The sequence below is a fragment of the Tenrec ecaudatus genome, chromosome 7 (assembly GCF_050624435.1).
Source record: "Tenrec ecaudatus isolate mTenEca1 chromosome 7, mTenEca1.hap1, whole genome shotgun sequence".
NCBI classification, from domain to species: Eukaryota; Metazoa; Chordata; class Mammalia; order Afrosoricida; family Tenrecidae; genus Tenrec; species Tenrec ecaudatus.
Window position 1 is genome coordinate 91,174,561 of NC_134536.1, and position 13,990 is coordinate 91,188,550.

The 13,990-nt window shown below is 41.2% G+C and overlaps 1 protein-coding gene across 1 annotated transcript in view; it reads left to right on the top strand.

The window, feature by feature from the left end:
- UBE3D (ubiquitin protein ligase E3D) overlaps nucleotides 1–12,578 on the top strand; it is a 178,412-nt gene extending 165,834 nt beyond the window's left edge. Inside the window, exon 10 of the mRNA XM_075554833.1 lies at nucleotides 9,505–12,578. Coding sequence (XP_075410948.1) covers nucleotides 9,505–9,525 — 21 coding nt within the window. The 3' untranslated portion in view covers nucleotides 9,526–12,578. The remainder of the gene's footprint in view (nucleotides 1–9,504) is intronic.
- Nucleotides 12,579–13,990: the final 1,412 nt, after the last annotated feature.

The window sequence follows — 13,990 nt, forward strand, 5'->3', positions numbered from 1 at the left end:
GTTTTGCTTCTCTGCTCTATCACAGCCTCTAACTGTTCAGAGTGCTACCTTCTCACACGAATCCCTCTGTTTAATGCACTCTATCGCCAATTCTCCTTTTCCTGTTAATTTCTATCAACTGGTGTCCACCCAGTTCTTGTTTCTCAAGGAGCTTAGATGGTTCTCTTAGATTTTACCACTTTGAGCATTAACAACCCTTGGTTGCTATGTGCTCAGTTCTCAACCCAGAGCCCCTTTGTGTTTAAGAGGCTGTCTTTACTCTCTGCAGCTCGAGCCGTGAGTGGTACAGGCAGTTAATGTCCTTAGCTGCTAACCAAAAGCTTACATGTTGAGTCCATCAAGACATGCCGTGAAAATGGCAATTACCCTCCAAACCCTCGGTCATTGAAAATCCGATGGCGCACAGTTCTGCTCTGACCCACACAGGGCCATCATGAGGTAGAAGGGCCCCAAGAAGAGTCCTTTAGAAAGTGAGAGAGCTGGGGCACGGGGTCAACTGTCGCACCACTGCCCTCTTTGATGTGTGCTGTGTATGAGCTGACCTTGGCTTCATTTTGTAGTTCCAAGGCCTCAAACCATCCCGAATGCTGTCTTTATGATAAAGAGGTTCATCGCATTTGAATAACCTTAGTTTATTTTCAACAAGTTCCAATGACAGGCTTAAGTAATACAGGGTGTTTATGTTGTAAGTGGCTATATTAGCATATTTTCCTTTTTGAGGATTTCCATGACTTTAAATATTATATTTTCAAAGTGATGCCTAAATATTAAATGGCTAAGGAAATTAAGTATCTAGTCCCACCTTGGTCCCTTTTTGTTATTTGATTATTTCAGGTCAAAATCTTTCCCCCCGTGTTTTCTGAACTAATTAAGTTGTGCCAGTAGACCTCATCATGGTTTTGTAACTTTCTTACAAAACTTCCTTTCTGAGACCCAGGCCCATTTCTCACCTGTGCTGTGAGCTTTCTCATCTACCAGCAGCTTTCTCCCCAAATGAAATAAGAATTTCTTCTTCACACGCCTACCAATTCCCGTCTAGTGGATTCCGACTTACAGCGGCCGGCCAGACGAAGAACTGCCCCAGACGGTCTCCTGGACCATAACCTGCGGGAGCAGACGGCCACAGCTTTCTTCTGCAGAGCTCCCGGGGCTCCGACCACCACCCTTAACCACTGGACCACCAGCGCACCTTTTCCTATTACAAGATGGACCTGAATTTGCCATTCTCTATCTGCTCTCTCCCTCTGAATTCCTTTCGGAAAGCCAGTAGGAGTTAACAGTTACAGTGAGAACGTTCAGAGAGATTTTTTCTAATCCAAGAGTCCCAACTGCTGCTAAATCTGACTTACCATTAAACGAGTCTGGGTTCCTTCCTGAACTAAGGGTAACACAGCATTTGTCCGCTGACAACATGATTAGATGTCGGTGAGTCTGTCTGGGAAATGCCCACCACACTGAAGACAAAGCCCTCTTACAAACTGAAACTGAGCCCCGTACCAGGTTAGGGTGGGGAGTAATCTTTATGCAAATTCTTAGACTCTTGTTTCTCATTTAAAATTTGAGGGCAATTAAATTAGTTATTTAATGCAAATGTGTTTTACAAGAATTTAGGGAAACAAGACCTTGTCTGACAATTTATTCATGGCATCAATACCTCTTAACACATATTAAAGACCTTATGCACACTGTTAAAAGAACCAAACAGAAATCCTGTCAACCAGTAAAAGATAAAGATAAATCCTGTCAACAACTAAAAAGAAAAACAATTATTAAACAATAAAATTTAGGAAATCTTTAAACTCATTCTTATTAGCTCCAGACAAAAACATCAAAGTATCACTATTTCTTTTATGAAATTAGCAGTAGTTTGTTTTGTTATTTTTCTTGAAGTCAAATGCCAATGGCATTATCAATGGATAAAGTTGAGTACTAAATTAAAGTACCCATAACTTTCGATCTAGTAATACCTTATCTGGTACTATCGTAACATAGCATTGTAAAATATGAAAAATACATTAGCAGAATTTTTATTTCAGTATTATGATATTAACAGATCTGGTGGAAATCAAAATTTGAAGGAATTAAGTTAGGATGGATCACTTTTTAGCAATTAAAATAAGAATAAAGATGGAGCAGAACAAAAATATTTATAGCATAAAATTTGCATATCTGACAATATATTAAGAAGAGATCTTAAAATTATATGGAAATATGCCCAAGTGACAATTATGTAGAGTATTATGGCATATGGTTCTTTTTTTCCTGTTTCCCAAACCTTTTTAAAGTTAATATTACTTTTAAGAGTAACATAAGTTTTAATCTAATGTATTCAGTCTGAAAAAATATTTTTTGAGTGCCTAGTATGCAACTGGAAGATTTGCTGACACATTTTAGGTTATTAAAAAATGCCAAAATCTTTCCTTATTATTTGTTCTATGGCAATAAAGAAGCAAAGACGTGTACTTAGTGGGCTTTTTAGACTAAGAACTTAATTAACAATTTACGATCTATGATGGTATTGTGTGTAACCTAAGCATTTAATGCCAGTCTATCAGCCTACCACATGTTAAATATAAATCTGTCTCACTACAGCCATCTACTTCAGAACACACACCAAAATAAACGTATATCCTTACACAGATCCTTCTGCGGATAAACTCATTCCAGGGATCTATTGACCAGAACATCAGTGCGAGCAAGGCTTTTAATAATGCTTCTCAAAGCTGCATCTAGAGGTAGTTGGATTGAAATAAAGTAGATAAGATCATTTTCTCACTGTTGTAACATTACTCTTTAATTTGAAATTTTATTGAGACAAATGTACATGATCATGCCTAGGAAATAACACAGTGACGGTTGTGTGCACTCTGTTCCATCCCCCCTAGGTCAACATTTTGTAGAACTGCAGTATCACAAGGAGCAGATTAACATTGCTCTGATCCCCAGGTCTTACTCAGATTTCCCCAAATATACAGATGTACTAGTTTGTGTGCGTTTGTGAATTAAGTTCTGAACAGTTTTATCAATCTGTGGGTTGGTAGGAGTCCGCACTGACTGCAAGGCCGTGGGGTTGGGTTTCGGGCGGTGAAGTTTCTGGACCGCTCCGGGAGCAGAAGCATTCCTGCGGCATTTCCATGCCCTCGCCTTGATAGCCCATCCCCGTGGCTCCCTCCGTGTGAGTCATATACCGTTAAGGCAAGAGAGTCGGCAATGCAAGTCTTGATTTGTCTACCCACCCACAGAAGTAAAGCAATTCGGAGAGGAGATTAAATTGTTGAGGACTCTTTCCATAGGTGGCTGTGACCTTTTGGGGTCTTCTGGTTTTTTTCCTAAAAACTATTGTGCCCTCTTCCAAGTTGACATGTGCACATGTGCCTGCAGGCCACTCAGTAGAGGGTCTCGTTGTGCCTGTTTAATGTCCTCCTGCCACTTTCCCACTGAACTCGCGGGATCCACCAGCCAAAACTCACTGCCTATTTCTTCCATTCTGACCTTGGGTCAGAAGGTATTTTACATGGAGAAAATAAGTTTCTTCTTTGGTTGTGGCTCTCAGAAAAATGATATTTACAGTTAAATAGACATTTTAAAATGGAAATATCACTGAAATAAATTTGTTTACATGGCAGAAACCAGTCATGTGCTATCATCGACAACTATTTTTTTCTCCTACATGTGGATTCATGTCCCTTTTAGAATTTCTAATTGTACCAATATCCTTAGTATAATGTATCTTTGTCTTATTCGATACCCATGTTTCCTAGTCTTAAGAAACATAGATATGAATGAACGTGACTTTCTTGAAATGTTATTTTATTAAAATAGATTTTCTGCTAATGTCACAATTTATTGCATCTCAATGACTTCAGAGTATAGACAGCGAGCACTGTCTTCTTCCTTCATTCCTTAGCTCTTGTAACTCTGTTTCTGAATAAGCTCATTTGGTCAATATTCTGCCATCAGGGTGGTGCTGATTTCAAAACCTGCCTCCAGTCTAGAGCTGCAGTGGGGCTGCCTTTGCGCTCATCAAGTTCCTTCCTCCCCACAGAGAGTCAGTCCCTAGAAATCAGAAATTAAAGGGACTTTTTTGATGTGTGAGGGGAAGTTTGTTTATCATTGCAGCACTATTTCATATTGTGCATTTTCACACCTACCTTCTGTATTGGTATCATGGGATTATTTCCTTACAAATAGGCGTTGTGCTGGAAGGAGAGAGAGAGAGGGAGATCTCCTAAAGAATGTTACCATGCAAACATTTGTCCCATGGCTTGCCATCCTTAAGAAAGGTACTAACTTTGCTGTTGAATGTACTACTGAGGTGTCAGTCATTGGGTAAGAAGTACTTAGTCTGTACAGCTTTGACAGCACCAGCCAATGCAAATATGACCCATACCCTGCTTCTTCTGAAAGGAGAAGTTTCTTTTTAGTTTCTTTTTGCTTTCTGGAGGAACAGGATCAAGATTGGTAACTGGCATTTGTCTGTATTTTCATCCCAATGTAGCGCTTAGGAAGCCTTAGGTCCCTCTGGCGCTTTCTTCTGCACACACATCTCTTTTATGGTGCTTCATATACTGTAAATGTTGCTACTGGCGTGTGACATAGGTGTCCACTAGAAACATAGCTGTGCTGAACAGACTGTTTCTCAGGTAAGAAGTGGTACACTTTTAATTTGCAGATAAAGTATCGCATTGTGTCGTGGTTTAAGGAAGGCAGGAGGTCAACGTTTCAATGAATGGGCAGATCTTCACATTTCCTCGCTCCCTACTTTTTCATGATCCTTTGCATAAGAAACATGTATAGAATTTATGCAGAAACTGTTTATGGTTTGAAGGCGACACGGGTATTCATGTAGTCTAGCTGGTCCAGTTATTCAAAAGGGCATATTCTTCTCTGCACTGCTTGGCACACCTATGCACTTTTGTTCATCCTCTATTTGCTAGTCATGTGTTTAGCAAGCCATCCTCTCCACGTGTGTGCACACTCTGCTTCTGGACCTCCCAAAGGCAGAATTAGCGGAATATGATCTCTTTCAGAACACAGTGCGAGGCGTGTCGGTTCCTTGCATAACTCTTTCTGGCCTCAGTCGGTGTTAGACATCAGCTTACACTCACCCCACTGTATTCGCATCCTCTCATTGCTCACAGGCCAGCACCATGAGAAAGTCCCTTCGTCTCAGTACGGTCTGTGACCACTGGCATGCAGGAGGAACGAGTGACTGAATGAAGCCAGCCAGCCCAGAGGGAAAAACGTTGAGTTGCTGGTGTTATCACTCTGGTGCTGACCAATGCTGGAGTAGTGAGGTAGCAAAAAGAAAATCAACAACCGCAACAGCAAAAGGTTAATTCTAATGCTGCTGTAAGACATCAAATATATTTGATAAATGGGATAAATATTCATTTTACATTATTATCCATTGTAATATTTGTATTTATAGTGTGTACTTTTTAATGAAGCTTGGCACTTAGGAAGTGGATTTTAAAGCAAGAATAATGCTCTCCTCTTCCATCCCTGAAGACAATCTATTCCAGAACATAACTTTGAAGAACCAAAAACAGAAATCAAACTCATTGCCATCATAGTGATCCTATAGGGCAGGGTAGAACTGCCCCTCGGCGGTTCTGAGACTCTGTTTATAAGAGCATAAATCCCTGTCTCTCTCACTTGGAACGGCAACTTGTTTTGAATTTCTGACCTTGAGGATAGAAGCCAAATGTGAAGAAACCCTGGTGGTACCATGGCTCAGCTCTTGCCTGCCACCTCGAAAGTTGGTGGTTCACACACACAGGGGCTCCACGGGAGAGAGCCGTCATGATCTGCTTCCATAAAGACTGCAGCCACGAAAACCTTCCGGGCAGTTCTACAGGCAGTCCCTGGGAGTCTTAAACCAACTTGACCGCACAGTACACCAGCAGCACTAGCAATAGCCTGGAAATATTTAAGGCATCATTTTATTGTTTTAAGTCTACAGTGTCTGTTAAAAGGGATTCATCTGTGTATAATACCTACTTCTAAAGAATTTTAAAGGCCCCCAATAAATATGAAACTCACATTTTTCAGTATTTTACAGTTTTATCTGTCTTATTCAGCACAACCCAAAGCACTTCAAGTTGCTTTTAAAAAATGCTAATTTTATCTTGTGCAGCCTGCCTTGACAGTTTGTCTTTTTATTGATTGAATTCCGAGTCTATGTTGAATAAAGTGAATAATATTTGTTATCTAAGGAAAAGATCAATGAAAGTATTTAGCATACTGCACGTATATGAAGAAACTTCCAAAAGCTTATGGGAAAATGGAATTAAAAGATAAGGAATTTTCCCATGAGCTTTTGAAAGCCCCTATAGATATTAAAGTATTATAAAACATATGCCCTGTTTATTGTGGCTTAAGAAAATTGCTTTTAGACAATGACTCAAAGCATATTACTGTTAAACATCTTAAATTATTCTCTTCTTCAGTTCCTAACTGCCCACATTTCAGGTGCACAATCATAGAGTCAAATGTTACAGCGAATCCGGAGGAAGCCCTCTCTCCTTTTTAGCAGTTATCTCCGCTTTTGTAATTCTAGTTTCCAGAGATGTAACAACGGGGCTGGAGCTGCACCCACACCCGTGTGGTCCGAGAAGCCTGGCAAACTTCTACTTTGAGACTAACACTAAACAAGCTGAAACACAGAGGTTTTTGTTAGTGTAGTGGAACAAAATGAAATTCTCCTCTCTTACAAGGAATGGCAGTTTAGGAAAGCAATTTCTCCTGTCATGGATAAAAGCTAGGGGACACAAACCCAGCCTCTAGCACATGTTAGCCCAGCGTGTTTTCAATCAAAAGACGCTACAGTGCACTGGCTAGTGCCTGTTCCCAAGGATGAGGGCAGTTTCTTGTTAGGAGTTTTCTTGTTAAAAGTTAGAGATGAAGGAAGACATCTTAGGACACATTTTGAACGTTTCCTTCTTTTCTCTCTCCAATATAGAGATCTCCATTTTATATTACTAAATTTAATCAGATTAAAAGGCCTCTAATATAGTTGCCCATCTTTAGGTTGCATTCACAGGCATGCCAAAGAAGAGAACGCTGCTAATGTTGGAGACAGAAACTCCCTAGAGTGGCGCATATGGTTAAGCACTGGGCTCCTAACCAAGAGAAGTTGGTGGTTTGGAATCCACCCAGAGACACTTCAAGTTGGGCGTGGAGATTCCCTTTCAAAAGGTGGAAACCTAGGAAACCCCGTGGAGCATTGTGCTCTGCACACGGGTCCCCTGAATGGAATCAGCTCCACAGCAACTCAGAACAACAAAGCTTCTGCACTTTCGTCACATTTGTATGTCAACTTATAGTGGGAAGAGCACAGCTCGGGAATTAGTGACAGAGTGATTATGAGAAAGGTCAGCAGTTCGAAACTCGCCTCAAGAGAAAGGCTTTCAATTCCCTTAACAGGTTAGTTTCTACTCGCACCCAGGGTTCATGGCTATGAGTTGGCATGGACTAGATGATGATGATGGAATCCCACTGCTGTTACTCCATAACTTTGTAACCTGAGGAAGTCCATGCTTTTTCTGAGTTTCTGCTTTCAAAACATAGGTACAAGTACATAATTGGCCTAAATCACAGACAGCACTGTGCTGAGGCTGAACAAACCAAATAGGCTCTACATACTATAAAATATTATACAGGTTCCAGTTGGGTCTTGTGATAATTCTCATTTTGCAGATCAGAAAAGAAAAGTTTAAAGAGTCTGATACCCTTCACAGGCTACACAGTAAAGGGGGCTGGTTGTAAAACCTATGTCTATATGATTAGTATTTCTCAACCTCAGCACTGTGCACAGTTTGGGCGAGGCAATTCTTTGTTGGGCATGAGAGCTGTCCTGTGCGCATTGTGGAATGTCTGCTACCATCCTGACCTGGACCCACTAGACTCCAATAGCACCCGTCTCCCAGTTGTGACCACCTAAGAGGTCTCTACAGTGGCTCACATCCCTGCGGGACAAAATCACCACCAGGGACTTGTGGCATGTCACTGATTTGTCAGATTCTAGAGCTAACATTCATAACTACAACTACTTTTATTATTGCTGTTCTGAGTAGTTCCTGGTTGGAATATTCCAGAACATAGCAATTTTCAGAATTTTCATCCATCATTTTTCTGTCTCTGAAGTAGTGGTTTGCATTCTTTGAAAGAGGGTGAGTTTCTTGTCCCAGGAGGCTAGTCACAGTGAATGACAAGAACACACAAGCCTTCATCCCCTGCAATTGTAGAATCATTTCCTGCCTTGCCCTCCCAGTCTCTTTTGAATTCAAGGTCTTTATTATCTGAAACATTCATGGGCTCTTATTCTCTGTTATCAGTTAAGGGGCAGAAACACATGCGTTTTCATATTCATTTATCTCATGTAATCTTCACAATAAGGTTTGGAGTTCTATCAATTGTCTGTGTTTACTTTTACTTGGGGAACAATCATTTTCTTTGCCTGCCCTTCAATGCTGGTGTTGTGCTGATTACAGAACTAGATGTGGAAACCCAGCAGGTGCCTTTCTTGCCAGCACTGTATGAAGAGTAACATTTCTGAACTACTCAAAATAAAGCAAATGTGTTCGTCGGCATACATCTCCTTCGTCTATTCCCCACACAGCATCTTTCAGAGCATGCCTTTTGACTTCATTTTTGGATCCGAGAACCAACTTTCTTAATGGTCTTGGTGGGCTTCTTTGTATTTTGTCTCTTAATGAGTAGAATGTTATCTCCCCACAAAAGAACCCAGTCAAACTTCCCCATCTTCCCACACTTTCCATCTTTATCTCTAATCTATATTTGCTTCCTAAAATTAGCAATATATCTCCAGTATATTTTGCTATGGATTAAGGATCTCCAAGTTTTCATGATTGCCTTTATTATGTTTAATATGTTCTGTTATCAAAACTATTGGGAAATTTTATGCATTTGATCTGGGCCTCATTGAATAGTCTGTAATATTTTGTACATAGGGATATATGAATTGAAACTTTTCCAAACATTAGGTTTTAAGACAAATGTCTGCTAACAAGTACAGTAAGTATACTTGACCATGATTAAAAGTACTGTCTGAAAGTATTGTTACAACCTGAGAATAGGCTGGTGTAATTACTGGTATTGAGGAGGGACTGGGATTGATTACCTTTGAGACTCTGATCTGTGCTTATGCAAGATCCAAAACAGTAGTTTGAGCCAATGGAGGGGGGGGGGGTGATGGATTACTTCATAGTAATATAACTTTATTGCCCATTAAATATTTTTCCTTTGATTTAATTTGATTGAATCATTTTAATTACTAGGTGGCTCACTTAAAAAAAGGAGGAAAGACCATTTGGCTCCTGCTATAAAATGCTAATGTCTGGCCTACTAAAGGAGTCTGTTTTCTTCTTGGACCAGTCTGTGTTCTTACTGACCAGCTATACTAGGTTCTAATCTGATGTGCAGCCCGTCATGTCAGTGTGTTGTGTAAGTAACGTTGGTGAGTTTTGCTTCCTTTCGCAGGTGGCCTTTTTGAAGATGTAACTGTTGGAGCGCAGACATTCCCTCCCCGGCAGACGGCTCTCCAGCACCAGCGCAGAATACACAAAAGGCTAGCAGCCGGCCGGGTGGGTAGCTGTTACCAAGACATGAACCAGAGCTACAGAATTTGACTGCAGTTTTTACCTGCCTTGTTTGCATATTTTGTCTGAGAGATTTAACTTTAGGTCTTTGAAAAAACAGGCTTGTGGAAAAAGGCTTAGTAGCAGGCTGTCAGCAGGCCGAGATAAGTATAGAAGTTACATTTCTATTTCCCACAGAGAGGAATATTCAAATATGTGCGGTGTCAGCACCACCTGGAGGGCTATTAGCTAGTGGAGACCCATCTGTCCTGTGTGGAAGGCACTGAGGAGCTTCGTTGTCGGAAGTGAATGTTCGCTGCTGTAAATCCTAGGCAGTACGTGTTAAAAGGGCTTCTAAGCTTGTTCAGAATAAGTGTATAAAAAGAAACGATTTGGATTTTAAACATCCAAACCTCTTCAGAGGAAGCATTCATGTTTGAGCCCAGATTTGTTATACGCAATTATCAAATTTAAGGGTTTCCTATTTACTCCAACATGTCTATATCCCTTTGTTCAAAACAATTGCAAATTAATAAATGTACATCATTGGCATCCTGTTACAAAGTTGTCTGAATCCCTGTGTGCAGAGGCAGATCATGAGAAGACGACTGAATGAGATATTGAATTACAGGGAATCGTACAGAGTTCATGCCGGGTCCCAGTCTTACAGAGAAGGCATGAGCCTTGCCTGTAATCACACAACAAAGAGCCAGACTGGGGCCAGGGCGAGGCCCACTGCTCCTATAGCTGAGCTTTGATTTACCATATATACTCGAATATAAGCTGACTCGAGTGTAAGCCTAGGGTGGAAAATGCAGAAGCTATTGGTGAGTTTCAATAATCAAAACAAATGAAAATAAAATGACTAAAAATTGAGACATCAGTGGGGTAATGTACTTAAATATTTATTTTAAATAAAAAACATAAATAAAAGGACAAGTCATTTAACATTAGTAAACCAGCACAGTAAGTGAAAAATAGGTTCAACAAAAACAATAAGGTATCAACAATAATACCTTAAGAGTACTATTCCCTGAGCTCAATCCGCAACCAAGCTAAAATGTAAAAAGTTAAAATCCTTCAAAACTGGATTCCTCATCATCATCCGTACCCCCATGCAGAGCTTCAGCTGGTATGAGGTCATCCTAGACGCTGTCCTCACTGAGATCGCCGTCATCACCATCACTGCTGTCATTTTCATACAAAGCACAGTCTTCACTGCCATCCATAGCATTACTAATACTACATTTCTGGAAGGCACGTCGCACCATGTCTTCTGGAATGTCTTCCCATGCATCTCGAACCCACTTTGCTATTAACTCTATGTCAGGCTTCATGAGATTTCCTCCTTTTGTTAGTCGGGCTTGACCAGATGACATCCATTCATGCCACATCCTTCACACACGGTCTTTAAAAGGTTTATTCAAAGATACACATCATAGGACGGCTCTGATTGGTTAGATGTGGTAAACAAACATTCAAAGCCCTGCAGTGTCAGCAGTCTTTTGGTTCCCTACTATCCTTGCCAGTTACCAAACCTGTTGATGTTACTTCTAGCTTACAGACTATCTGAGACACTTTCCTTTAAAACAAAGGACCTGAGTTTTCTGTCTCCTAAATTCTCAACAGAATCCCTGGGTAGTACAAGTAGTTCCTGCGCCTCTATACACTAAAAGGCTGGTGGTTTGCATCCGCCCAGGGGCATCTCTGAGTGAAACCCTGGCAATCTGCTTGGCACAGCCTTGAGGACCCTGGGAAGTGCAGGCCTCCCCTGCACACGTGGCCTAGCAGGAGTTGGAAAAGACTCAGTGGCTACTAGTTTGAGTCTTCTGGTTAATTTCCCAACAACAAAGGTGTGCCACTTGTCAGTGTCACTGGGTGAACCTTTTATGATTTCTTCTTCCTTGTGATTCAACCAACACACCTTTCCTACCAGCAGAGCAGTGATGGGGTTCTCCTGATTCTGTAATGAGCGGACTGCTGCAGGACTGACACTCCTCTCTCTGGTCCCGCAGAGCCATTTTCTTAAGCACAGTTTGAAGCGTTGAAGATCTTGAGGCTATGTCCAAGACTCACAGCCACGGAGAATTAATGTGGCTCCCCTTAAGATACGAGGCTCACAGATAGCATGCTGCCTTTCTACTGCTGTAATTTAGATGTCCGTGTGGAGCAGGGCTCCTCAACCTCGGCTCGCTTGACATTTTGGACTGGATAATTATCGATTGGGTTGGTGGCCAGGGAAGGGGAGGCTGCCTTGTACATTATAGGATGTCTGGTAGTGTCACCAGCCTCTGTCCACAAAATGCCTGTACCACCTCTACTTTAGTTGTGACAACCGAGAACATCTCCAGATACTGCCTCGGTGGGCAAAATTCCCCTCAGCCAAAAGCCACTGGCACGCCCGCGACCACTACCAGCTGCTCTGGAAAGGGTCACATTCGAGAGGTCTTGAATAAAGTGGAAGAACCATGTGCAGCAGAACTCAGAATCATACAAGACAGGACTTACTGGCCAGGTAGACAGAGGGGCCCGAGACGATGGACCTCCGTGTTTAGAGCTGCGCTCACCTCCGTGTTCGCTTATTCAATTATTTAAGATCAAAAGAACAGCATTTACCCAAGGACAAATTTCAGCAGGCTAGGGAAGAAGGGGGACTGGAATCGAGCACAGAGAAGTAGTAGGCTAAGGGATAGGACATTCAGGGAATTACAATGGATGAGTTAAAACAAAAATGTGCATGAATTATTGATGTAAAACTGATGATCTGTTCTGTAAACCATCACCTAATTTAAATAAATTACTTAAAAACAAATTCACTGACCCAGAAATGTGGGCTGAGAAACAAAATGTGGTGACTGGCTATCTAGTTGTATATTGCTGATGACATAGGTTGTTACGAAATTGGAATGTTTTTCAGACACATGACCTTGCCTTAGAATAATGTTTTCACAAATAAATATATTCATAATAAACTCCCTTGCTTACAAGTATTTTTTTAGAGTTCAATTTGTATTGGTCATTTGTTTGAGACTAGAATAAATTACATGAAATCTAGTTCGACCTTTGAATAAAAACTAAATTATTTCTCAGCTCGTTTTTCTTCCTCTGGTAAAGAAAGAGACCATGACCATACTAGTGCCGTACCAATATTTATGATACAGATGGTGAGTTAGGTTGAGTTCTTGAGAGAAACCAAACCAGTGACATGTGTACGTGTTTGTATGCAGGAAAAGAGATTTCTATCAAGAGATGGCTTCTATGGTTGTAGAAGTAAGTTCAGTCCACGTTAAGCCAGGGAAGCTGACAACAAGAATCAGGGTGGTGAAGCAGGTGGGGTGGGGCAGACTGGTGGATGCAGAGGTCAATGAACCAGAGGTTGACCTAATTCACCTATATAAAGTCAGCAGGTCAGGCTTGTCACTGGACAGGCAGAATGAATACCAGCTTGCCATGGCAGGCCATGATGGCTCCCAGCATCAGCATGCACTAAGATAGGCTATTGGCTTAAGTCCGAAGAACTGGAAATAGATGAGCCAGATGCATGAGGCAGACCCAGTTAAAAGCAAAGAAGCTTTCCCACAGCATCTACTTATATCATAGGCCACCCCTTTGAGGAACTCTCAGTCACATCAGAGGGACTGGATAGTGCAAATGATGAAACTCTTGGCTACTAACTAGACCGTTAGGAGGTCAAGTTCAGGCCGAGACGTTGGCCCCTCAGAAGAAAGAGTTGATGATGTACGTCTAAAAGGGATCAACTCAATAGCAACTGGTAACTACTTTGATAACCAGTCCCTCATTAGCCACCGTAGGAACCCTGGTGCTGTGGTTGGTTAAGCCTTGGGTTGCTAACTGCAAGACTGGTGATTTGAACCCACCAGGCAATCCATAAGTAGCAGGAGGCATTCTGCTGCCATCGACATTTAGTCTTGGAAACAGGAGCAGTTTGACTCTCTCCTATAGAGTCACTGTGGGTTAATAGGAGCCACTACAGTAAAAAAGCAAAAACAAAAAAAAGCACTGATAGGTTCAAATACTTTTCTTGAATAAATAAAGCCAGCCAAGTTGTTGCTTGTAGATTTGATTTTGATGCCTACTGTGTAACACATATTACTTGGGACCCAACATTTTACTGTAATTTAAGAAGTAGGGGTGACTGGTACAGCTTAGTCTAGTTAAACATGAACATGTATCTTGTATATCAGCTGAGTGACTCCCACTAATTGTTCATTACTTAATCTAAGAGTTCTACACATTCTGAAGTAATGTAAGATGCTGAAGAACACTCAGTGTGGCTTGATATATCTGTTTCCTTTTGTTTGCAACTTGAGATGCAAGATTTCATCTTTCACTGAACTAGCGCTCATCATGACTAAATCTGGTGGTAT